Below are 26,329 nucleotides of genomic sequence, written 5' to 3' on the forward strand. Positions count from 1 at the left end.
CAGCACATCGCTCTCCACGGCGTCTCCAGACTCTGTCACGTCTGTCATATGTGCTCAGTGTGAACCTGCCTTCATCTGTGAAGAGCACAGGGCGCCAGTGGCGCCTTTGCCAATCCTGGTGTTCTGTGGCAAATGCCAAGCGTCCTGCACGGTGTTGAGCTGTGAGCACAACCCCCATCTGTGGACGTCGGGCCCTCATACCACCCTCATGGAGTCGTGCAGACACATGCACATTTGTGGCCTGCTGGAGGTCATTTTGCAGGGCTCTGGCAGTGCTCCTCCTGTTCCTCCTTGCACAAAGTCGGAGGTACCGGTCCTGCTTCTGGGTTGTAGCCCTCCTAAGGCCCCCTCCACATCTTCTGGTGTACTGGCCTGTCTCCTGGTAGCGCCTCCAGCCTCTGGACACTACGCTGACAGACACAGCAAACCTTCTTGACACAGCTCGCATTGATGTGCCATTCTGGATGAGGTGCACTACCTGAGCAACTTCTGTGGGCTGTAGAGTCCGTCTCATGCTACCACAAGTGTGAAAGCACAACCAACATTCAAAAGTGACCAAAACATCAGCCAGAAAGCATTGGTACTGAGATGTGGTCTGTGGTCCCCACCTGCAGAACCACTCCTTTATTGAGGGTGTCTTGATAATTGCCAATAATTTCCATCTATTGTCTGTTCCATTTGCACAACAGCATGTGAAATTGATTGTCAATCAGTGTTGCTTCCTAAGTGGACAGTTTGATTTCACAGAAGTTTGATTTACTTGGGAGTTATATTCTGTTGTTTACGTGTTCCCTTTATTTTTTTGAGCAGTGTATAATGGCTGATTCAAAACATCTACTGTTCAGAATTATGCTCAATATTAATATTAACATTAACATATTAATTACAATTATAATTATCTTATATTTATATTCTCATTTAATATTAAGCAGAATTAAGTATACTGACATCCCCTATATATACACAACACATTTAGTGGGCACCGCTCAATGATTAGTTAAAAAAAAATTTTTTATTTTTTTTTAACAAAGTGGTGCTACAGTAAACCCACGCTGGGAATCAATTGGTATACAGAAGAGAAAAGGGCATAGGGCAAACAAAGACCATGCACTCCCAAATGTAATGCAAAATATCAAAAAGTTTTTATTAATAATACATCAACAACACACAAACAACCAAGTTTTTTTTAAAAACACTTAAAACACAACCTGTGTAGAAAATATTCAGATACAAGAGGTATGGGAAAATAACCCAGCAATGCAAAAAAACTCTAAACTTTGTAGGTACTGTGAAAAGTCAAGTATTTATTGAGTCCAGATAGAAAACAATACCTTAGGTCACTGACCACTGGATCAATATATTAATAAACAATCAATATTTGCGGTAAAAAACGTGACCTTGGCAGATGAAAGCATTATATATAGGATCAATGCATATAGTTACCTACAAAGTGAGTGGACACAACGCACGAAGCTGCTGGTGAGCAGCGATACGCGTTGGGTCTACTCACTTTGTAGGTAACTATATGCATTGATCCTATATATAATGCTTTCATCTGCCAAGGTCACGTTTTTTACCGCAAATATTGATTGTTTATTAATATATTGATCCAGTGGTCAGTGACCTAAGGTATTGTTTTCTATCTGGACTCAATAAATACTTGACTTTTCACAGTACCTACAAAGTTTAGAGGTTTTTTGCATTGCTGGGTTATTTTCCCATACCTCTTGTATCTGAATATTTTCTACACAGGTTGTGTTTTAAGTGTTTTTAAAAAAAACTTGGTTGTTTGTGTGTTGTTGATGTATTATTAATAAAAACTTTTTGATATTTTGCATTACATTTGGGAGTGCATGGTCTTTGTTTGCCCTATGCCCTTTTCTCTTCTGACATCCCCTATATACAGCATGAGCCCCACACACCCTTATTATATACAGCATAAGCCCCCATAACTCCTCCCTATATACAGCATGAGCCCCTGCACAGCGCCTTATATGCAGCATGAGCATCCACACAGCCCCCTATGTTCATTATGAGCCCCCACATAGCCTCCTCAGTGCAGCATGAACCCCCACGTAGCCTCCAATATACATCATGAGCCCCACAAAGTCTCCTATACACATGGAAACATCCCATACACATATAAAAAGAAAAAGAAACCTACTCACCTCGCTCTTGTTCCCATGGCGCTCCGCTCCTGTCTCCGGTGCACTGACTTTCAATAGCTGCGAGATGAAGTGACTTCATAGTATCTTCTAGGAAACAAAAAACCTGACCAGCACCTCCATATAGTGTGAACAGGTGCACGCTGCAATGACTGCATATCATACTTTGGAATGTGCTTTTACTAAACCCTGTCTCTGTTGTGCGCCTGTTTACAGGGCTGCTGGCAGGTAAAGTACATCATTTTTTAATAGCATTTTTAATTTTCTATTATCATTGAGCACACAGGACTTCTCGTCATTCATCAAATTAAGAAACAGACTGTTGATAATTGATTGGTCCCCATTGTCAGCTGCAAATGGTGTTGTTCTCAGAACTTGACACTAGAGATAAGCGGATTGATCCACGGAGGATCAAGTTCTAGACTAATTTCCTGAAATTTGCAGTTTCACGCAAATTCCAACACTTTGATATTTGATTCATGGTTCACTAACAAAAAACTTACCTTGCAGCATTTCACACATTGCTGAAGCATCAGAGAATGGCCTAATGTAATTTTATATTGCTGCTTGGCCTCCACATAATCCCATGCAGCTATGACATGTAGCGGATTATCATACCTTGTACAGTGGTGGTCCATACATGGGCCATCACAGATCAGCGGTTCTCAAGGAGCACGGTTTGTCATTTTCCATCTCCAGAGACACTGGGTAAGCGCTTATGGTTAGCGGGGTCCTCTCTCTCCTGTAGAATTTAAGCGCTTATGGTCAGCTGGGTCCTCTCTGTCCTGTAGAAGGTAAGCGCTTATAGTCAGCGGGGTCCTCTCTCTTCTGTAGAATGTAAGCACTTATGGTCAGCGGGGTCCTCTCTCTCCTGTAGAATGTAAGCGCTTATGGTCAGCGGGGTCCTCTCTCTTCTGTAGAATGTAAGCGCTTATAGTCAGCGGGGTCCTCTCTCTTCTGTAGAATGTAAGCACTTATGGTCAGCGGGGTCCTCTCTCACCTGTAGAATGTAAGCGCTTATGGTCAGTGGGGTCCTCTCTCTCCTGTAGAATGTAAGCGCTTATGGTCAGTGGGGTCCTCTCTCTCCTGTAGAATGTAAGCGCTTATGGTCAGCGGGGTCCTCTCTCACCTATAGAATGTAAGCGCTTATGGTCAGCGGGATCCTCTCTCTCCTGTAGAATGTAAGCGCTTATGGTCAGCGGGGTCCTCTCTCACCTGTAGAATGTAAGCGCTTATGGTCAGCGGGGTCCTCTCTCTCCTCTTCCCCACGTGTATTTCCCGAGCAATTGCAATCTTTCCAGTATTAAGATTCATGCTAAATTTTTCTTCGCAAATCAAATTTTTGGGGAAAATTCTTCAAATTTCAAAAGATCCGCTCATCTCTACTTGACACACATTCAACTGAAGATGCAAAATAATATAGATGGGCAAATCTACTTGACCCATAAATTTACCAGTCTATAATTAAAAAAAATAAAAAAAAATAAAATGAGCCCCCCAATTATATTCTTCAACCTTAAATCTGTCAAATCGACTTGTTGAATCTATAAAAGTCCTTACCTTACCGCTTGGCTTGAGATCTCTCGAGATGGGGAACTCGGAATAACCAGCTTTAAAAAAAACAAGCAAACAAACTTTTACCCCCAAAAAAGCTTTATTTTTCTTTTAAATTAAATAAAGTTGGTCAAGTCATGCCACTCATTATGATCTGGATGGTTTAGCCCACCTTTCCACCACTGGTGATGAATAACCTTAAGTCGCCTCTCTTCTATATTTGTGTTATTTTCACTGGCATTGCACTGTTCACTCATTTCCAAGGGGAGGGTATTACACTGGAAAATCTAAAAAAGATTGGTTTTGGAATGTTTTACTAGGCGGATGAAGTCGATTTCCTTAGTGAAGTAGCACAGATTTATAAGACACTGTATGTTGTCATCATTAGGTCATTCTAATTTCTACCCAAATGGAATCATTACATCTTGTTGTTGTCGATCCCTCTGTATTTTTCCTCTATAGCTAAGTCACACATACCAAAGCAGCATCATACTGCTCAGGGAACACAATGTTTTTACTAGTCGTGTGGTGTAATTCACAAATATTCAGACTTCACTTGGCATTTCTGTATGGTTCGCATAGTTTTAAAATGCGAAATGGCTTCACCTTCCAATTCCTACAGCCTTGACATGCTGCGGTAGGAAGCAGAATGAAAATAAGCTGTAATTACTAAGGCTTTTGAGAAGGTATTGTATTTGTTATAGGGTGCACTAGTAATGCAGAGATACAATAAGCTATCATTACAGTGTAGCCACCAGCAGGCAAAGTATTGACATTGCTGTACTTATGCCTTCAGAAATAGTCTTTGACTTGCAAACAGATGTTATAGTTTAATGTGAAATAACCATACATCCCTTAGTAGCAGCATAACGTTACATGGCTTTTCTGTAACTTTAAAGGAGTTGTTTTAGGAAGATAACCCCTGTCCATATGCCCCATTGAGGAGGGTCGCTGCCCGTGAACCCACTTTTCCTCCTAGTGGACTTTTTCTAAATGGCTGTCATGTAATGCAGTACGACATATTGACTGCAGCAGGCAATGGAAAATGCCGCATGGCTCCAAACTGATGCCTGCACATAGGGGGCCATACTTATGCAATCATCATTCCATGGCAATAGCTGCTGAAACTTGTTAAAGGGGTTGTCTTAGGACAAACAATTTTTTTCAGAATATGGCCTCTTGGGCCGTCACCCACTGTGGATAGCTGATTTTGTCAGGGGAAAGTTATGGTTAAAAATATGTTACAAGGCAGCCACTCACATGAATGTACATCCTTGTAATATATAGACGGTTCATGTTCACCAGATTGAGAGCTTCTTGTAGAATGGGGTCCCTGTGACATGGATATGGGTTGTCACATTGGATTTAAATTTTGGCATCGATGCTCCATCCAAAGTTGGACTGGCGAGCGTTGACCCTTCAAGGAAACAATCAATCTAATATATATAATCGTCTTATCCCGTCTGTCTGTCTGTCCAGGAAATCCCACGTCGCTGATTGGTCCGGCCGCGGCCAATCAGCGACGCGGGATTTCAGAAAAAGATGGCTGCCGTTAGCGGCTCATCTGCCGGACAGAGGTCAGCGGCGATGCAGCAGGGAGATGAGCGGCGCTAGCCGCTCATCTCCCGCCTGCTGCCAGCACAAGTACCCTGATGGGCGGCGCCGCTGACCTCCATGCAGCTACCGTCGGGAGATCAGCGGCTTGGCCCGCTGATCTCCCGACGGCAAGTGTGAAGGGAGGACCGGTGAGCGGCGCCGCCGGTCGGAATACTTAAGCTGCGAGCAGCCGACCATCTCCCGGCTCTTCGCAGCGGAAGTACCCGCACAGGCAACGCCGCTGCCCGGTCCTCAGCAATACGGTTCGCTGATTGGTCGCAGCCGGCGGCTGCGACCAATCAGCGATTTTGGCGCCAAATTTAAACACCGCTCTGCTGATTGGTCGCGGCCGCTGGCCGCAACCAATCAGCGAGATTGGCGCCAAGTTTAAACACTGCTCTGCACAGAGGTCAGCGGCGATGCAGCCGCTCATCTCCCGGCTGCTAGCAGCATAAGTACCCCGACCTGCGGCGCCGCTGACCCCCATGTGGCTACCGTCGGGAGATCAGCGGCTTGGACCGCTGATCTCCCGTCAGCAAGTGTGAAGGGAGGACCGGGGAGCAGCGCCGCCGGTCGGGATACTTCTGCTGCGAGCAGCCGCTCATCTCCCACAGCGCCGCTCCCCGGTCCTCACTAATACAATTCGCTGATTGGTCACGGCCGCCGGCCGCGACCGATCAGCAATATTGGCGCCAAATTTAAACAGGCTCTCTGTCCCTCACTAACACGGTTCGCTGATTGGTCGCGGCCGCCTGCCGCGACCAATCAACGATATTGGCGCCAAATTTAAAAACCGCTGTGCTGATTGGTCGCCGGCCACGACCAATCAGCAATATTGGCGCCAAATTTAAAAACCGCTGTGCTGATTGCGCCCGGTGTACCGCATTCATATTCTAGAAAACCCGATGCATTTGAATCGGGCCACCATCTAGTCTATTTATAATTGAAAATCCATTTGAAAAAATGTATTTACTGGTGGTTACTTGGAGTCGACTCATCCAGTGCCTATCATTCAATTCTTTTACTAATTTAAGCATGAAATGTAAATGTCCTTTTGTCATGGCTTCAGTTGACATTGGCATGCCAAACATTAAAGTTGGTTTTCCCATGAATAAAAGTTCTTTTTAATCAATAGATCTTGGAATTATAAGAAGTTCCACAATTGAATGTATTTAAATAAAATGTTCCTGTGCTGAGATAATCTTATACATGTGCCCCTGCTGTGTACTGTGTAATGGATGTGTCTGACCGTGCAGGTACATGGTCTGATCATACCACAGCTACTGGGCGGTGGATGAAGCAAAAGAGTATTACTTGGTACAATTGTTTTTTTACACTTGAAAAAGACTCCAGTTCGGTGTCGAAATGTGTAGTTCAATAAAAATAGCTTTTATATCTCTGCATCAAGGATCTTTATTTCGGTATCACGGCCTAAAACCGTGAATTCTCTCTTCTTGTCAAGCATCCTGGTGGAGTCCATCCCCCAGCCGCGAAGCAGCGGCAATTGATACTGAACTTTTATAGGAATTCTGCTTGCATAATTCGCTCAGGTGAGCACATTACCTGGATCTAATATATCTTTTTAAAAAGGTATGACCCTATGGTCTGGTGCGCTCTGTTTCCCTACAGTTTATGCCAAACATGTAGCAATACGATACACCTTTTGCTTACAGGGACCTAAGAGGCTAATGTCACAGGTGTGTCAGAAGTGACAGTCGCTCTGCTGTTGGTTGCAGGAGATCTCTACGTTTGTCATTACAGATATCTTCTTAGAGTCTGTCTCTAGGACCCAGCGGCTACCTTTCTCGGGCTAATTAACTCCTTGGCCTGGGTGTATAAATACCTGGTGTGTTCTAGAGGGAGGTGTCGGAGATGTTCATTACTACTGGTGAAGGCTTTAGCAAGAGCAGTACTTTGTCCTCTCTGGAGCTTGAGGACGTGTGCTTATTTGTCTGGAGTCATCTAAAGCTAAGCAATTTCCCCCTGTTTGTCCTTCCTTTTTGTCTATAGTGTTTAGTGGAGATCGACTAGTGCTCATCTCCTCCCTTCCCTAGCCTGAGCCAAATGCCAGGGAGAGGTACGCATCCGGCAATTGGTGAAGAGCCAATATAGCGACTTTAGGGGAGACAGGGTGACGCTGGATCAACCTAGGAGGTCTCCACTCCCCCCCCCCTTTCCCTAGCGTCTGGGCTCCCTTTCCCTCTTCCCTTTGTGTTGCATTAAGTCTTTCCCACACCTTGCGTGACAGTTAATTAACATAACAGTATATGTTTGTATACTTCTGGAAATCTATGGTGGTACAAGATCATAGACTTTCATCAATTCAATTACCTTATCTTAGATTTATGTTCACATTAGTATAGGAAGCCTCCGTGCTATATTTTTCTCCAAAAATACATAAATTGCAAAAGGTCCTTTTAGCGCCATTGGGAACCACCATACGTTAGATTCAGCAATGTGGTTTCTGGCTTGACCACAGGTAACAATGCATATATGAAGATCATTTTGGCTAATGTGTTTAGTAGGACCAAGTCGTAACAACAGAGGAGAAAACCTCTACTAGCATTGGATGTCCACCAAGCTTTAAAAGGCATTACAATTTCATCCACAGCTGTACATTTCTATACAGAATCCATTGACATCACTCCTCATCAGTGGTTGCTGTTTTGGATTTTTGGTCTGCAGTGGTTTAGGGCATATGTTGAACATGAACTCTTTCTTTTCTTCTGCATTCCTCATAAAATTATTTATACTGGTGCTTGATGGACTTCATTAGGTTGCACAGCAATTCGATAATTCCCTTAGCAGGAGGCTAATGGTACATCTCAGCACAAACTCTGAAACAGCTGGTGCTGCGGAACTTTAACTGCTTTTCCAAAGCCCTGTTTATGTTTGAGATTCTTCATCTGTTTTTTATGTGTGTTTATAAGGAGATACCTGATGGATTAATTGCTAAGGGATCCTTGACATGCATTGGAGATTAAAGCTGTTGAGGAACTGGTGCAACACTTATAACTGTTTATATAACCGCTATTATATTATGCCTGTCCAACGTTACAAAAGATACAATTTAGTCTGCGTGCCAACTGTACCATTTTTATACTACTGTACGGTATTGCATGTCCATCTGAACAAGGACTACTCCATTAATGAAAACAGACATTTCATTGGAAAAAATCAGTTTTCATGGCCAATTACAACTGGTTGAGGGTTTCAGAACAATGTACAGTTGATGGGAAATGTATCATATGCTCTATATAATTTATTTAGTGTTAAAGGGATATTACCATTTGGGGTTTGCCATAAATGCCTGATAGGTTCGGATACTATCTCTAGAGACTTTGGGGTTCCGGTGGCCCACATTCACTCCTCTGTAGCTCCACCATACACTTCAATAAAAAGATGGCTGCTCTTGTACCTGACTCTTTTTATCAAAGTCAAAGAGCCAAGCCACTTCTCCATTGCAAGCTTGGATCCAAACCCATTGGGCATTTATGGATTATTTTGTGGTCATAAATGTTTAAAGAGGTTTCCCCAAAATCTATCCACACTGTGGTTAACTTGCTGGTGATTCAGTGGTCGAACCAACGGCAATCAACAGTTATCCCCTATCCTATCCTATACATGCCATCTAAGAATTTAATGGGAATAACTCCCCGTTATGTATAGACAATTAATTATACTGTTTATGATGTACGGTCACATGTTTATTCTTGTTTTCTACGATGTACCCCATGATTTTAATGTCCATGTATGTTTTTTTTTCCTCCTTTATTTTTTTTTGTTCTTAGCCTTGTCCATCAGGGTCCCGTGACTTCAGAGAAAAGCAGTGTGCGGACTTTGATAATATGCCTTTCCGAGGGAAATATTACAACTGGAAACCCTACACTGGAGGTAAGGTGTGATGGAAGCAGGGAATCGCTTAATTTGAGGATTGGTCTTTGATAATGGTATCATCGCTCTTCACTTTTCATTGATAGTTGTGATATTATTTGATGCTTTAGAGCGTTTCCTTGAGTCTTCCTCTATATATATAAACTCTTCAACAAATAGTAACCATATTGTTCAACCACCATTTTCTGCACTGGATGCAAAAATAAAAATGTGGACTCTGAAAGGTTTTAGAAACTATTTAGAAGGTGCAAACCTAGGAATATCCATTGCAGTGGTTCTCCACCTTGGTTTACTTTTGTGAGACCAGTTGAAGATGGAGAAAGACCTGGTGTGAATTCTGTCTAACTTCCTTGTCCCTTCTGTCTTGCGCTGAAGGTCTCAGTAGTCTGCCGGACTATTTGCTAGGGATGCGCTCTCTGATTGTGGATGTTAGCTGAATGAACAGAGACTTTATAAGAGTTTTCTGGGACTTCTGAAGTCTTTAAAATGACTTGTGAGCATGATTTCATATTAAATAGAAGCGAGTCCAATCTGTTGTGTGGTTTTTACCTTCTTTTTGCCCCCGATCTTCTAGTTGCTCCATATGTTTTTCCGTTTTGGGGCATGTCAAAATGTTTACCTTCTACCATGAACTACATTTTCAATTTGCTCTGACCTGTTGATTTCCCACCCAGTACTCTTTTAGTTAGAACCAAAACCAGTACATCTAGTATATTTCTGCGCATTACGGTATGTGAAGATTGTGATGTAGAAACGCAGCCAAACTTCATGCAATCTGTATGTCTGATGCATGAGCTGTTGGGAAGCGGTGTACATGTGGGAAAGAACAAGACAGCAGAGATCACTATTATTGTATGGCATGAGATCTGTAGAGCAAGGCGAATAGAAAAATTGGGGTCATGTGACAATGTGCAAAAAATGTTAGCCGTGGAAAACTACATTCCAGCTATGCTCACACGTTGAGTTTTGCTGCATTTTTTTTTAAAGCAGCTTTTTACTGCACCAACAAAAGCTATGAGTTGTCAGAAAGCTCATTCACACACAATGTTTTTTTTTTCTTGACTGAATTGGAAAACTGTGGCGTTTTTTAAATCTGCAGCATGTCAATTCTTTCAGCATTATTGCAGCGTTTTTTTTCAACCATAAAAAGTAATTAGAAAATGTAAACGCAACTGAGCTTTTTTGCAGCGTTTTTAGTGAGTAAAACTAACTTTACTAAACATGTACTGTAGACAAATCACACAAGTAATCTGCAACAAAAAAACACAGCAAAAAAAATTGTGAAAAATGCTGAAAAACGGGCATTTTGAACGTAGTGTTTTTACTACCAAGAGAGCCGATTTTGGTTGCTGAAAAAAATGCTGCAAAAAACGCAACGTGTGAACACAACCTAAGGCTATGTTCACACATGTTGGGTTTTTTCAGCGTCACAAATCTGCAGCAAAACCCAACTCTGGCAGGAAATCAGCTGCATCAAAAACGTAGGTTTTGCTACGTTTTTTGTGTGTTTTTTTCACTGTCCTTCTTTCGTCTCTTTATGCATGTACATAAGTTCAGTGAAAAAAAAAATCTTATTCGAGTTTTGGCATGGTGGGGAAGGTGAATTTTTCAGGAATAGTTCAGACACTGGCAATGCATTGAGTTTGTATGACACTATTTACCTTTACACTATGGGGTCTGCCATTCAGTTGCACAGGCATTGTTCAATTTCACACCTCACTGGGCCACAGGTATTGTTCAATCTCACATGTAGCTTAGCTAATGTTTACAATGTATACATCACTAATTTAATTAAACTCTCCTAATACAAACAACCATCTCAGTGACCAAAACAAGATGGTAAAATCACAAAAATAAATTACTTCCAATGGGAGAAAAAAGCTGCAAAATTGCTGAAAGATGTGACATGCTCTATTTTCCAAAAATCCAACCAAGGCACAAAATACGCAACAAAAAAACAAAGATGTGTGAACAGAGAATTCTGGTTTCTCATAGACTTTGCTGGTTCTGCAAAACGCAGCTGAAAATTTGCATAAAAAAACTCTGAAAAACCCAACATGTGTGAACATAGCCTAAAGGTTGATTGCATCTTAAATCTTCAGGAGGCCACCGCTCATCTGCCTCCTGGTTCCCAGGGGGAGGGGTGTGCTCCTGATGATTGGCAGGTGAGTCCAGCTGCATTGTCGTGCAGAGACCGCTTTGCCTCTGCAGCATAGGAGACACCCAGGGAAGCCTAAGCTGTCAGGATCGAGCAATCTGGCCAGTTTAGAGCTGCAAATGTAGATTCTAAAGCATAAAGCTTGCAAGTGACGCACATCCTTACCTCAGTGACCGACCACTCTGAGAATGCCCGGTGGCCGGTAACCTAAGCAAAGAGCTGTAAACTATAAAATTAAAAGTCCCTCTGTTTTTAAGAGCCAAGAAGATTTTTTACAAGCGGGGTAAATTACAAATTTTTTCCCAGCACTTTGCTATTTTATCCATTTAGAAACTAAACACGATCCATTTAAGTCCTTCCCCTTCTCAGATGGCAGCGTTAAGGAATTGTCTCAAAATGTTACTTATTTCAGGCTGGACTGGTGAAGATGTGTCCAACTGTAAACATTGTTTCATATTGTACCCATTGGTGTAGTATATGGCGGTTCTAAGCTGTCCATAGCTCGGAGCTTCTTTCCGTCTTGTGAATGTGATCCCAAGCAAGTGACTTCATTCTACAACATCAATGTGCCGACATCGGACCTATAGACGGGTTGTCGTCAGTGAATACACATGCATGATAATCTAATCTGTTATTTAGCTTAGAGAAAACCTTCAGAGATGGATGCATGGTGAATGTATTCTTATGTTTCATACATAACTAAGGGCAGGATTGTAAACCGCGTCTGCCCTTCAAGCAGACGATAATGATTTAGGATTCCACCCGTAATCCTTTCTTTTGCTATTACACAGACACAGTTCTGTCGGCTTGAGGAAAAGAAGAACTGTAAACTGAACTGCTCTGAATTGTGTAACGTTTTACTGCGCAGCATCCCAGATCCTTTATATAAAGGAAAATTAGGTCATACTTTTAATGTGCTTTTCCGTTCACTTCATTATTTAAAGGGTTCACATGAAAGTCCATGAAGCACACATTGTGCTAATGACTGTTAAATATGACTAAAAGGTATTTATTTTGAGTTTTTTCTTTTTTTTATTTCTAATGTTTTTCACCTTATTTTGACTTTTATGTTCAACGTTTACTACATTTTCGTAAAAATAGTCTTTATGTTTTGGATTTTATTATACATGAGGCTTTCATGACATTGATTAGCTGGGTACAATGGCACCTTTCAATGGAAGCAAATGAACAGTTCTTGAATTTGCTGTGTTGGAAGAAGAAAGTATGGACAAGTGTAAGTAAGACTCTATGCTAGAAAGGTGTCAGGACGCACAGAGACTGCAGCTTGCATTGCTAACTGGGCAACAGTTGGCACCAGGATGCAAAGGCAACCCTTCAGAGAAAGTATAACGGAAAAAGGAAAGCCTTCAGAGACAGTGTAATGGAAAAAGGAAAGCCTTCAGAGACAGTGTAATGATCTGGGCAATGTTCTGCTGGGAAATTTTAGGCCCTTGTACATTCATGGGGATGTTACTTTGACACGTCCACCTACCTAAATATTGGACAGACCAGATACAACCCTTCATGACATCAGCATTCCCTAATGCCTGTTTTAGCACACTGCAAAAACTGTTCGAAAAGGGTTTGAGGAACATACCAACGAGTTCAAGATTTTGCCTTTAAAATGTTGAAATCGCAATTTCCGATGGATCATCTGTGGAGTGTGCTGGAAAAACAAGTTTGATTCATGGGAGACCCCACCTCACAATACCTGACAGGAATTGAAGGACCTCCATCCCACATTACCCTTCCGTCCAATCCCTCACTAGTCCCTCCACAGTAAGACATTGGGTAGATTGACTACATCTACCCACTCTTTTATTGAGGGAGTGACACAATCTTATTATTATGATGGAAGTCTAAGATTAGTATTTCTTAATATGTGCAAGAAGATAATGCAGTTGGTTTACATTCAGGGCTAAAATCCCCCCCAAAAAACAATGAAGGAAATTATTTATTAAGTGCCAGATTAGCTGAAATTTTTATTGGTTTGCTGGGTAATTAATAAAATGCAATATAGAGAAGAAGAATTTCACCTTCTCACTGCTGAGTTGTCTAGATTTGTGTCCTGGAAACAAGCCACATCCTCAAACTTTCTAGATTATTAAATGCAACATGAAAGTCATCTGTAACAAAGTGCGATATTGTGATAATATTAGTAAAATACTCCAGGTCCTAACTTGTGGAGCTCTAATCATGATGCACGCTTCATTGTGGATAATCCCAGACAGACCACAGTACAAGAGCAGAAATATTGGAAGAAGTCAGCACACCAAGTTTGTTGCAAAAAGATGTATTTGACCACCATGTGACATTTCTGCTCAAGCATGCTTGAGAAAGGCTAATGTTGTAGCCTAGACCAACTCCAGTTCTCAAGAGCCACCAACAGGGTCATGTTTTCAGGATTTCCTTAGTATTGCCCATCACCTGGGCAGGCAATATTTCCATGACCTGAGCAATACTAAGGAAATCCTAAAAACATGACCTGTTGGTGGCTCTTGAGGACAGGAATTTGGGAATGTTGGCCTAAACATTGCGTTTTGGACTAATACACCTTTTTGCAAGAAGCTTACAGTGCTGTCTCCTTGTTCCAATGATGGTAGTAAGTTATGATGAGCCAAGTTCCCCCAACAAAACATCCCATCGGCCAAGACAATAAAAATATAAACTTTTGTATGATCAAGCATGAAACAAACCTTGATGCAACTAGTTTCCCTTTAGTCTCATTTACAGTGGGGAAAAAAAGTATTTAGTCAGCCACCAATTGTACAAGTTCTCCCACTTAAAAAAGATGAGAGAGGCCTGTAATTGACATCATAGGTCGACCTCAGCTATGAGGGTATGTGCCCACGTAGCGTTTTACAAGCCTATTTGATGCGGAATTTCCGCAGCGGAAACGCTTGTAAAACGCCTGTCAATCCGCACCCCATGGTCCCCAATGAGAATCCGCAAGTTCTATGCCCATGCTGCGGATTTTTCCGCAGCGTTTTTGATGCGCACAAAAATCCGCAGCATGTCAATTAATTTTGCGTTTCCCAATGCAGAATTGCCTTTGCAATGCAATAAAAAACGCAAGGCAATTCCGCATGTGCAAAACGCGCGAAATACGCGCAAAAAACGCATGTGAAATTCCGCATGCGTTTTTCCGGGAAAGGACATGCAGAAATGAAGTGCAAATTTTCCGCTTCATTTCCGCTACATGGGCACATAGCCTCAGAGACAAAATGAGAAAACAAATCCTGAAAATCACATTGTTTGATTTGAAAATAATTTTTTTTCAAATTTTGGTGGAAAATAAGTATTTGGTCACCTTGGTTCATCTTAGAGGTCAAACATTTTCTGTAAGTCTTCACAAGGTTGGCACACACTGTTGCTGGTATGTTGGGTCATTCCTTCATGCAGATCTCCTCTAGAGCTGTGATGTTTTGGGGCTGGATACACGATCCAAGATATTTTAGTGCAGCTTAGTTGGACCTTTGATAAAGCATGGGGGATCAACCTTGGAAAAGGGGATGATCTCGCAGGACTTTCAGAGCAGCTGGTCTTCTCACATCCACTTTTGCAGCCAACTCTGACAAGCTACAATTTATATCCCAACCACTAAGCACACAGAGAGTGGCAGAGAAACGCAAAATCTTGTTTTGTTTTTTCTTCAAATGTGGTCATTGGGTAGACACAACTATGGATGTGTCAAGCCAAGGGCTAAGGTAAGGATGGACACATTTGTAAGTTAAATTTAGATGTGGGCCTCTATAATTAGTCATTTGCTTTTACCTTCTCGGTAGTTCGATGGCTCATGTTCTCATAAGATTTTAATAGCTGGATTTTTCTATATTAATATAGCCAGAACATTTACATAAGGGACTTACTTTGTCTAAGCGTTGTGGTCACACATGCTGTCTTCAGAAATCACACTGATAGATTCAGTGTCTGGCATAATAGAGAATGAGGTGATATGAGGTAAAACAGATGTCCAAAAAAGGACAGATCAGGTCACAATAGGGCGAGGAATTTGTTAGTGAGGAGGAACAATTAATCAGTGACTTAAATTAGAGTTCATGTCATCAAGCCTGGAGTCTGGTATCTTTTAAATCTGACCAAGATTGCTTGATTGAATTAAAAATAAAAAGAATTTGGATGGACCAGAATCATGGCTGATCATTGATTGCTAGTGGTGGAAGGGATTAACCAAATGATATCATTCATATTTTTTGTGATTACCCATATGAATAAATATTTAACTCCAATATATCTGGAGAATTCAATGATTTGCATTTGAGTCTTTATTGTTGATTCCCTCAAGTCTATAGATGAGGGCCTGCAACCAAAGGCTTTAAAGATTAATAGGGTTTTTTATGGTGCTAAAAAGATCTTTTCAAAATTAATTATAAAAGCCACAACTAAGTTGAAATAAATTAAAGGCATACGACCCTGTTAGCATAGTAATAAAGGGGAGCTTTTCTGTTTTGAGTCACAAATGCAGAACATTTGGGAAACCATACAGTAAAAAACAAATGGTTAGAGTGTCAGAAAATGAAAACATAAGTGGAAGGAGCTAATATTCAATACTATAGTCCATGTGCAACGTGGCACAGTGCGGTAACCGTGGGTGAGGTACTCGTCTCTTATACCCCAGCACATTAGATGAAGGTGGGGTCCTGGCTGGGTGTGTGGACTTGTGGTGTGAGGGTGCTATGCCCTTGCAGGCCCTGTGTAACCGGTGACATTGGTTTGCCAGGACCAGACAGAGGGAGTTCACCAGTTAAAAATAAACTTCTTACTAAATGGGAACCTGGTAGGGATTATATACCGTAGATAGCGGGTACACAACTGTATGACCGTTTCCTTCTCGATACAGAGCATTTTCCACACAGTTTCAATTCCTTCCTCTTCACTCTTATTCTCTATCCTCTTCACTTCACCACAGTATGGCCGGTACTTATCTCTTCTATCTCTGATGCTTTGGATCTCCCTCCGGGGGCACTTTCTTCATCTTACGTACTCTGTCCAGTTTAGGCCCATTATCTCTGATTGTAAATTCTAGGCCATACTGCAAGCATCCTGACCCAGGACCCATCTCCGATCAATCACTCTGTTCCTTCAGTCACTTCTCTACTTCTCTGCTCAGAATCTTGCTATCCTCTGTCTCTGCCTCCTCTCTCATTAGGGACATCCACAACATACGGCACTGCTCACATCCGACCTTATGTTCTCTTTCTATGCACACCAGGCCCTTTCTGACATTTTGACAGGAACTGTCTCTTGTCCTTTCAGCTTATCCCTTCCCACTCGGGGCTAGTCTCAACCATTAACTCTAACTGTCCCTGTCAACTACCTGTTGCTGGGCCGAATACAATACCAACGCCATAACACATTTCACAGTTCACGTTACACATGAACAATACACATATTCTGCAAGAGGGAACATGGGCAGCATTTCCATCTCCTTACACATGCATGGTATTCATTTCACGCTGGGTCACCCTTTTTTTATGACTGGAGGACATTATAGGCTTTATTGTATCTTCAGTGATTGCCTTGTGCATTCTGATTTCCAGTCTGGTCATTGTGGCTCATGATGAAATAGTTCTTTGAGCATTCTATGGTTTCACACATCCAGAATATCTATTTTTCTCTTGATGATCATTTTGTTCTTCAAATTCTTTTCATTCCTGGCAAAATATCATACCATGCAAAAGACAGAGCTAAGGTAATATATCTGCTCACATATAGTAAGTCACTCGGAGATGGGAAGACTGTAGTTTTATTATATATTCTCCTGTGTGCTCTTTCCATTTACTGGGTTTATTTCTAGTCACGATTCAGACAATTTACTGACCAAAAAGTTGTCGGTATGCTTCGCTGTTTTTTTTTTATAGAGATATATGGTCTTATAATGAGAAATGTCTGTCTTCGTATATCTGCAAAACACCATGAGAATTTCCTACACGGTCAGAGAGTGTTTGTACACCAATGGACACCAAGGTACATTGCGTTTTGTTCAGGAGCAGTATATGTTCTCGTTTTTCAACTGAAAATTTGATGTCAATGAGGGATCATTCAGATGTCAATTTCTCTCATACGAACGCTACCCTTGTTTTTCTCAGATAGCACTCGTGCCTATTAAAGTCTATGGGGTAGTGCACGTCTGATTTTTTTCCTTGGACCAAGTTGTCCGCACAAATGCACTGAGACTTGTCCGATATTGGTCCAAGTGTCAGATTAAGTTGCAAATGCAAGTCTATGGATCCATGAAATATTGGACAGCGCTCAGATGCCATCAAGGACTGTTTGATAGAAGAATCTTGAGAAACCTCCATCAGTTTGTTTTTTACATCTGAGAAAACCTTATAAAACCAAACTCTGATGGTAAAAGCTGACACTGACCAAATTCTGGTGACACTCTGATCAAACCTCTGCTGAAACTTGGACCGTTTTTATGTACGAGAAAAATCACTGACGTCTAAAGGAGCCCTTAGGTTGTAAAACATAGATGAGAAGCGAAGTAGCTGCTCATATGTGATCCACAACGCTATCTTCACATTGCAGGCTCTGATTAACCCTATAAAGGTCTACAAAGTGTCCTTTTGGCCCATTGAGTAGAAGTGTGTCTTTTGCTGCTTGGACTAGCAAAGCAGACTTCACTATTCGATATTGGGGAGTCCAATAACAAATATTTAACTTCACACTGGGATCCTTTGGGGGACATACTGTATTTCATACATCGGAGGTATATGTTGGATATCCTCATGATGTATACCTCCAGCAGATATGCAGTGAGAAAATACCGTAAGACTGTAATGACCACTAAACACCTATGCAGCAGTTGCCCCTCTTGACTGCAGGACCCCTGTGCACCTGTACAGATGTTCACACTCTCTTTGATCAAACTCATATTATCCCATTCTGAAATACTTTCTTTTTACGGGTAAATAATGGCTTCTTTTCTACATGGGAAAGAGACCATAGCACCCAGGACATACCAACTAGGGGTCCAAAGGTTGCTGTTGCACAGTTTCTGAAGTGTGACCAGATGTGAAGGGTCAACTATCCCATAACATAGTTGTCCTGGTAAAGATTTTGCATTGGGGCCCAGGAGTCTCAAAATACCCATTTGTAGCCCACAGTGAACCCATCTGTTGGGACTTTGGGGGTTGTTTGAGCATTGATGGTTCTTAGTGACTCTGGTCTATTGCTATTTCTGAGAAAAATTCTGCTTTTGCTTTTATGGCAAGATGAAGGTTTTACAGGTTTTTTTTGTTGCCGGATGACTGATGAGAAGCAGATTACAAAGTGCAATAAAATTAGACTGGAAAGTCAATAAAAACTAGATGATCTTAGAATAATTGTACATGGCCAGATTGACTTTTTTTTTGTCATTGCTGGGGTCTATCCTTTAGAGGCGCATTAAAGGTGAACACATGATCTAAAAGAAACGCTTCTCAGTCATAACTGATTGTGTCTCTTATTGCAATTCAACTCCATTGAAGTCAAAGGACCTTAACAGCAATATTACACACTACCTGTCGACAGTCATGGTGCTGTTATTTTGTAAAAAGCTGGGTTTTTTTTACAATTCAGGACAACAGCTTTAAGACTAACATTGCCAAGAATTATCTCTTCTAATGTCTCTAATTAAGGTTCCTTCAAAGGAAGTTTTAAATATCTCATACATATTAGATGAAAGTCAGACGATTTTGCCTTTGGCCGACCATGTGATGTGTATGAGGGTCTTTCAGTTCTCCCTTCTCAGATAATGTTGGTGATGACCAGGATTAGGCTTTTGGAATTTCAAAGCCACAGTCCTTGGTTTTTAGGGAAAGTAAGCCGTGGTCAGAGGTGTCTGGCAGTGACTTTATCCTCTGTCCATGCTGAGCCCTTGTGTCTATGGGTGAGTTGGGAGAGAGAGCTGTCTGCTGAACAAAAAAATTGGCTAACAGCTATCTAGTCTGTATGGCCAGCTTTAGACAGAGAGCAGATCGAGCCCATATGAAGATCTCAGCTCTGCACTGCAGGCAATTAAGTTGTGAATTCAGCTCTGGAGTATAACACAGGCAGTAAATCATGTATTTAGAAACTTATCAAATTTTTGAAGCTTAAAGGAGTTTTCTGGTTTCAGAAAACTTCTGTCCCAGGTGTAGTTTGTTGTGAAAAAAAAGCAAACTTAGCTTTACTCACCCTCTCGAGATACAGCGCTGAGTCTTCTGTGCTGCTCCATCCCTTCCCCTGGTTCCTGTTTTTTTTTGTTTGTCTGCAGTGCTGACGTAATGTCGACAGCAACGCAGCCAATCACTGAGCTAAGCACATCATGCCGTCTACATCAGCAGAGCCGCTGAGCTCAGTGATTGGCTGCAGCACTATCAATGTGACGTCAGTGCTGCTGACAAACAACAGAGATCTGCGCAGTGAATAGGGTGAGTAAAGCACAGTTTGTTTTTTACAATGAGCTGCGCCTGGGGAAAAAAGTTATCTGCAACCAGAAAACCTCTTTTAATTCTTTGTGAAAGTTCTGAAGAGTCCACAGCATGTAGGTGAGATTTGTAAACTCTCCTCCACTTTGTTGCTTCTATATTCAAATCTTTCTTGCTCACTTCCACAAAAAAAAAGCCATTCTGACCTGTGGACATGCCCTAATACTAGTGACGTTATTAGCTTTTATAACTCATTTTCATAACTATAATAATTTGAGCAGAGTCCTGTCAGTCTTCACATTTGTTCTTGGAACATTTGGAATTGCTTATTAATGAAATTGTATTATTAATTCTGACTTTTCCCTTTTTACGGACTCTTTTGGGAAGGTGCAGAGTTATATTTTATGGACATAACTTTATAAAGTGTGCGTAAAAGCAGAATATATGATTGCTCGTACTAATGCTGCAATGTGCAACTGTTTAAGTAGGAGAAAGATTATTAGAGAAAACGATTATAGCCCGGCTTAAGTGTATTAAACGTTACATGCTCCTTGCGATCTCTGCTCTGTAGTTTGACATGTAACAGGCCACTTCTAAAATATTAAGGTCTGTGTCCGTTTTGCAATCACAGGTGGTGTTAAATCTTGTGCATTAAACTGTTTGGCTGAAGGCTATAATTTTTACACTGAACGGGCGCCTGCTGTTATAGATGGAACTCGCTGCAACGCTGATTCCCTGGATATCTGCATCAACGGAGAGTGCAAGGTGACTGGTTCTAATGATTAACGATGAAACTGCTTGATTAAATGTATACACAATCCCCTCGCCCATGTTACATGATCTGTTAAATCACCAAAAATATCTCATGAAATCAAACAAACTCATAAGGACTGATTCATCAAGACCGGCATAGTACAAGCTCGCGCTTCGTCAGTTTTGACAGAATACACGGTGCCGAATTCATTAAGAGTCGCATGCCACTTAATGAATTTGGTGCCTTTTCTAAGTGGTGTGCGCCTCTGTTGTGCCAGAAATGCTACTTCAGTCAGGTGTAGGTAGGTATAAAAAAAAAAAAAAAAAAAAGCCGGCAACATGATTGATTTGACGGGGAGGAAGGGGAGCATAGTCATGCCACGTCCTACCATGGCTCCTCGCAAGTTCCACGGAGCGGATTCAAACTGGCATGAATGAACGCAAAAAGATGAACATTTTGTGACTTTTCAAAGCTTTAACAACACTTTTGTGGCCTAAAAGCTTTGATGAATCAGCCTGATAATTTTGAGTAAAAAAATAATCTATTTATGCTACATGAAGGAGCTGCTGGCCCAAACTTCTGTTTTGTCCAGTAGACTCTGGTAAAAAGGGGAGAGCCCCCTGGACTCTTGGAAGAATTGTCAGATCTCCCCTGTGCTTCCAGAAGGTAAAAAGATTAGGATGCAGTCCTTCTTTTAGAAATGGCTTATAAAGCAGGAGGACCTGAGCAGATTGATGTATAATTTTGTTGGAAAATATTCAGTATAACTTTTGAGCCCAGAATGATCATGAATGTAAGGAAATGGATTACACAGTCCAGTGGGCGGTCCTATCAGTGGTTGTACTAACTGAGATAGCTGTCAATCAGTGAGTAGGACCTCCCACTGGACTCCTAAACCCAGATTGATCGGGAAATTAAATTAAAAAAAAAATAACTTGTGTTAGATCTTTTCACACAATGCTATGCATCCTCCTGCACTATACTATGCTGCCCACAGATCACACTGCATGTTCTAGTGATTGACAGGTTTAAACCACTTTTTCTTCCCTGATCCACTCCAGATTCTCATTCTGTTATGGATTTTCAATTCATTAATATTCTATGTACATTGGCTCTCTTCTGTAAGAAGATCCTTGCCCCTAAATACCACTTTCACTAGAATATTGAATGGTCAAGTTTCTCACCTTAATTTAGACTTTGTGGATCATTGTAATAGACTATTCATAAATTTCCATTTTTAATGTATTAATTCCCTTTGTGTAGCATGTCGGCTGTGATAACATTTTGGGCTCTGATGCTAAAGAAGATAGGTGCCGTGTATGTGGTGGAGATGGAAGCACCTGTGAAGCAATAGAGGGATTCTTTAATGATTCATTGCCTAGAGGAGGTAAGTATCTGTAAAAAAATGGTATTATATTTCATGTATTCAGAGTTGGGAGGGATTTTTTTTCTCTTACAAGGGACACAATTATTTCTAGCTTTGCCTACATAGATTTACATTGAATGGTTTAATAAGTGGAATTAGGCAGCCATATCTTTTATCTCTCAATCGTAGCAAATTATAGCACAATACACGGGATTTTCATTGTAATGCTCTGTGCTCTGTTCACATGGGGAATTTGGAGAATACATGCCAAACAGAACTGATACTAACTGATTCAAATAGAAGCAGATGAACCTCATTAATTATTTCGGGTCCATCCGCTTTATGTTCTATGTTCGTTTCTTAGAACTATACAAAATATTCTGCATGCTGCACTTTTTTCTCCTATTCTAAAATTGAACATATAGCGGAATCCAGAAGAGACCTCATATTAATCAATAGGGCCCTCTCTGCTTCCATTTGCCTCAATTAACAAATGGATCTGTTTTGGGCATGAACCCCAAAAATGAACATTTAAAACCGAGCAATCCTTTGTAATCTCCTTTAATGCACACTGGCAGTGCGCTCTCTTGCCGACTCATCGCTTCTCGTCAGAGCTGACGAGGGAGCGCACTGCCACTGTGCATTAAAAAGAATATTGCATGCTGACAAGATCCTGCTGAGCATAGCACGGACGTTACTGATGACGCTTTGTTTCAGGGTGGGGGCAGAGGCTGCAGTCTCTGTTTCAGCCTCTACCCTCTGATGTCGTCTTTAAATATGTGCAGGGGTCTAATTGGAAATGCGGCTTCAGGGTGAGAATGATGTTATTTTCTTCCAGTCATCGGGTGGCATCGGAGTTGTGAACAGTCAATGCTAAGTACACAGTGAGCGCACTGTTATCATTCCCCATACTGCTTAACTGATATCTTGCTTCACAGCGTATGTGTGTGCAGTGTGTGTTGTAGCAAAGCCAGGTAGGCTAGGGTCAAGTCCTAGCACTGTAGGTATTAATTAGATGTACCTGGCTAGCTTTGACTAAAAAACAGTAAATGGGTTCACATTGTGTCTGTTGGATGTTGAGCAGAGTGGAGTGTGTTGAAGCTGGTGAATGACCAGCCAAAATCTTAGCTGTAGCAGGGAGAGACAGGCCAAAGTCTCTCTTTGAATGGAGACTGCATGGGTGAGTTAAGAAATCTGAGCAGTCTGTGTGTTGGAGTTGCAGAGTAACGTGTGGAAGCTGCAGCCTGTTCAGTGTGAACTGTCTATAGAGTTGAACACTTCTGTTTGGCTCTGGAAGCCCCTGGAGCTCAGGCTGATTGTGATACCAAGACTGCTTAGACCGTACCTCTTCTTTTTATAAAGTTTTCTCCAGAAGAAAGGACTATAACCTGTTCTGGTGAGCCCGCACTGACATATTTGTGCCTGCTGAATGAAATGTTAGTTGCTATTATACCTTTGTGTCAGGAAGAGGCTGTATTGATTTGGATCCCGTGGGGTTTTATGAAAGCAAAAATATTGCACATGTTTGGACCAAACCGCATTGCCTGTGTGATCTCTACTTAATGCCTACCAGAGAGCGTGAATCCCTACAGTGTGCAGAGCTGAATGTCAATCGCTGACTGTTTATGTCACCACCGATGTCTGGAGACAAGTGACTGCAGGGAGAATACAACTCCATTTTCTTCCTGCCGCTGCACTCACAATTAGATTATTGCACGCTTTTCAGGGCTCTTTCAGATGTTCGTGATAATCGGTCCGATGTCGGATCGCAATGCTCGGACTGGCCGCACAGCTCCTGACCCGAGCGTCACAGCCTCTATATTTCTGGGATGTCGTCCTAAAACCCTGGCATTTATTAGCGAGCAAAGGGAACACATTGGTTATTTGGTATTATTTATACCCCTTGCTCATTAGTAACCACATTAAAATATTTTTAGTCTTAGCTTGGAGTGATTTTTAAAGAGGATTAAACATGTTATTGGTTTGATTCCCAAAATAGGTAATTAAGCCGTGAGACTCAATGGTCTCTCAATCATCCGTTATAGATTGTTCCTTTGCGCGCAGTTTTTTTATGACCTATCATGCGAATGCTGATTTCTATGTTTGTCAGTTTGATGGGCTTGTAACCCATTATGAATAAGTTTTATATCTCATGTAATTAAAGATAATACTAAAACTTTGAGCATCCTTACTTGCCAGTAAGAACTTAAGATCTCTACTGTGTCTTTAGTGCATCCACAGAATAAGCCAAGAATATTTGATGTCGCGTATGGTGGTCCCCTGACCAACTTGTAACCCTCTTTGCATGCCCTTTAATCTTTGACATCATTCAGTGAGCTGTCTAGGTTTTGAAGGCTGTAGATCTAATAATAATAGGTTACCGTTTGCCTCCTAGGCTACATGGAAGTCGTTCAAATTCCACGAGGCTCCGTTCACATTGAAATTAAAGAAGTTGCTATGTCAAAGAACTATATCGGTAAGTTTGGCCATTACCCACGTCGTCCTGAACTTTGTCCAGACGCCAGACCCTACACAGCGAACTAAACCCTGATGATAAGAAGTTTTTGTCGAGACCCAGATTTAACTCCCACTCATTGCTAAGACCCCCTCTTTCTGCACATAAGTGTTATTAAAGGGAATCTGTCACCCCTTTGGAGATATCAGACCTCTAATATGGGCATACAGGTTATAGAAATGTAAAATCTACACTTACCTGTATGGCCCATATTACAGGTCTAATTTCAGAGAAATCTCTTTTTATTCAATCTGTTCATCTAGGCTTGGCATTCGGGGGACGCCAGGAAATCCTCGCCTATATGCTTAATTTAAATATTCCCCCCTCCCCTGCACGTCACAGGGCCCTGTGACATGCAGTCTAGAGCTGAACATCCCGCGCATGCGCAATGCGCCTATGACTTAAGGTGTGTTTTTTTTCTCCCTGCGCTATTTTACTTGTCTGCTCCAGTGCGCAGGCGCCGGGGAGTGACTGTGACTTCCACTCCAGTGACCTCCGGCGTGCGCAATAATGAGATTTGGTCACCACTTCCTCCCGGCATCCTGCTATCCAGGAGAAAGTGGGGACCAAAACTCATTGTTGCGTACGCCAGAGGTCACTGTGACGTGAAGGAGAGGACAAGGGAGAGGGGAATATACAGATACAGAATATACAGAGGGGGTCCATACAGATGGACCCTGAATCTGTGGCCTTCATCTTCTACGCCCCAATTACACCAAGTCTTCCTGAGCTGAGCTTGCACCTCCCCTTGCACTTAACAGAATTGACTGAAATCGGGCAAGGTTAAAGACTTTTTTTTTGCAATTCTGCTTTCTTACAAGTTTGAGCTTTCTTTTGGTGCGGGAAGAAGCACCTTAGTGTATTAGCTGCTCACAAACAACACTGCGTGGCTGGGCTAAAAAATAAAGTCAGAAGCTGTTTTTCTTTAGCTTGAATTGCACGTTTAACGTTGCCATAATAAGGTGCCTATTTCTACCAGCCTTGGCTCCATATCCTCTACCCAGACCTTTATAGCAGCAGGCGGACGTGGATGGCGGCAGAACGTTAACAGCAGTGGTGGCAGCAGGACAGAACAGGAAGCACAGAGATTGTAGGCTGCAGGAACAAGTATATTAGTGCCCTCCCAATTAATAATGAAACTTGCCTGGAGTTTAGAGTAGTCTTAGATCTTGTCTATATATGGAATTGAAACTTTTTGGGAGAAGATACAGCTTAGATATTAGAAAAAACTTTTTGACAGTGAGGGTGATCAATGAGTGGAACAGGCGGCCATGAGAGGTGTTGAGTTCTCCTTCAATGGACGTCTTCAACCAGAGGCTGGACAGACATCTGTCTGAGATGGTTTAGTGAAGCCTGCATTGAGCAGGGGGGGGTTGGACATGATGACCCCGGAGGTCCCTTCCAAATCGAACATTCTATGATTCTATGATATATTATTTTTTATTATTACTATATTTCCTGCATATTTCACAAGGCTATTGCGCGTGTCCTTGGCATACATGTACTGAGAAACACTCATGTAGAGTATCACTTGAGGACCCTAAAATTGGACTGTCCACGAGATCCCTGCAAAGTATACACTGAGCAAATAATCTTAGATTTTTGCCTTTACTACCCCCGAATATTATTACTATGTCCATGAATCTTTATCTCTTCTCACATTGTTCCTGTATTTTAGACTAACTTAATATTTTTTTTTGCCTTAGCACTGAAATCTGACTCTGATGATTATTTTATAAATGGCGCGTGGACAATAGACTGGCCGAGGAAGTTTGATGTTGCCGGAACCGCCTTTCATTACAAACGCCCGGCTGATGAACCAGAATCACTAGAGGCCTTAGGACCAACAACGGAAAGCCTGATCGTAATGGTAAAAAGACGATGTCAATAAGTTTTCTATAAATGTCAATGCCTGT

General features: G+C 41.7%; 1 protein-coding gene across 2 annotated transcripts in view; it reads left to right on the forward strand.

Moving 5' to 3' along the window:
• Positions 1-26,329, forward strand: part of ADAMTS6 (ADAM metallopeptidase with thrombospondin type 1 motif 6) — a 350,370-nt gene that overhangs the window by 271,187 nt on the left and 52,854 nt on the right. For both annotated transcript variants that reach the window (XM_073680240.1, XM_073680241.1), the window contains exons 15-19: positions 9,107-9,209; positions 20,410-20,543; positions 21,796-21,919; positions 24,294-24,374; positions 26,120-26,283. In XM_073680240.1, coding sequence (XP_073536341.1) covers positions 9,107-9,209; positions 20,410-20,543; positions 21,796-21,919; positions 24,294-24,374; positions 26,120-26,283 — 606 coding nt within the window. The remainder of the gene's footprint in view (positions 1-9,106; positions 9,210-20,409; positions 20,544-21,795; positions 21,920-24,293; positions 24,375-26,119; positions 26,284-26,329) is intronic.

Source organism: Phyllobates terribilis, unplaced genomic scaffold, assembly GCF_046119375.1.
Source record: "Phyllobates terribilis strain yellow unplaced genomic scaffold, ASM4611937v1 Scaffold_1__5_contigs__length_1240528914, whole genome shotgun sequence".
NCBI classification, from domain to species: Eukaryota; Metazoa; Chordata; class Amphibia; order Anura; family Dendrobatidae; genus Phyllobates; species Phyllobates terribilis.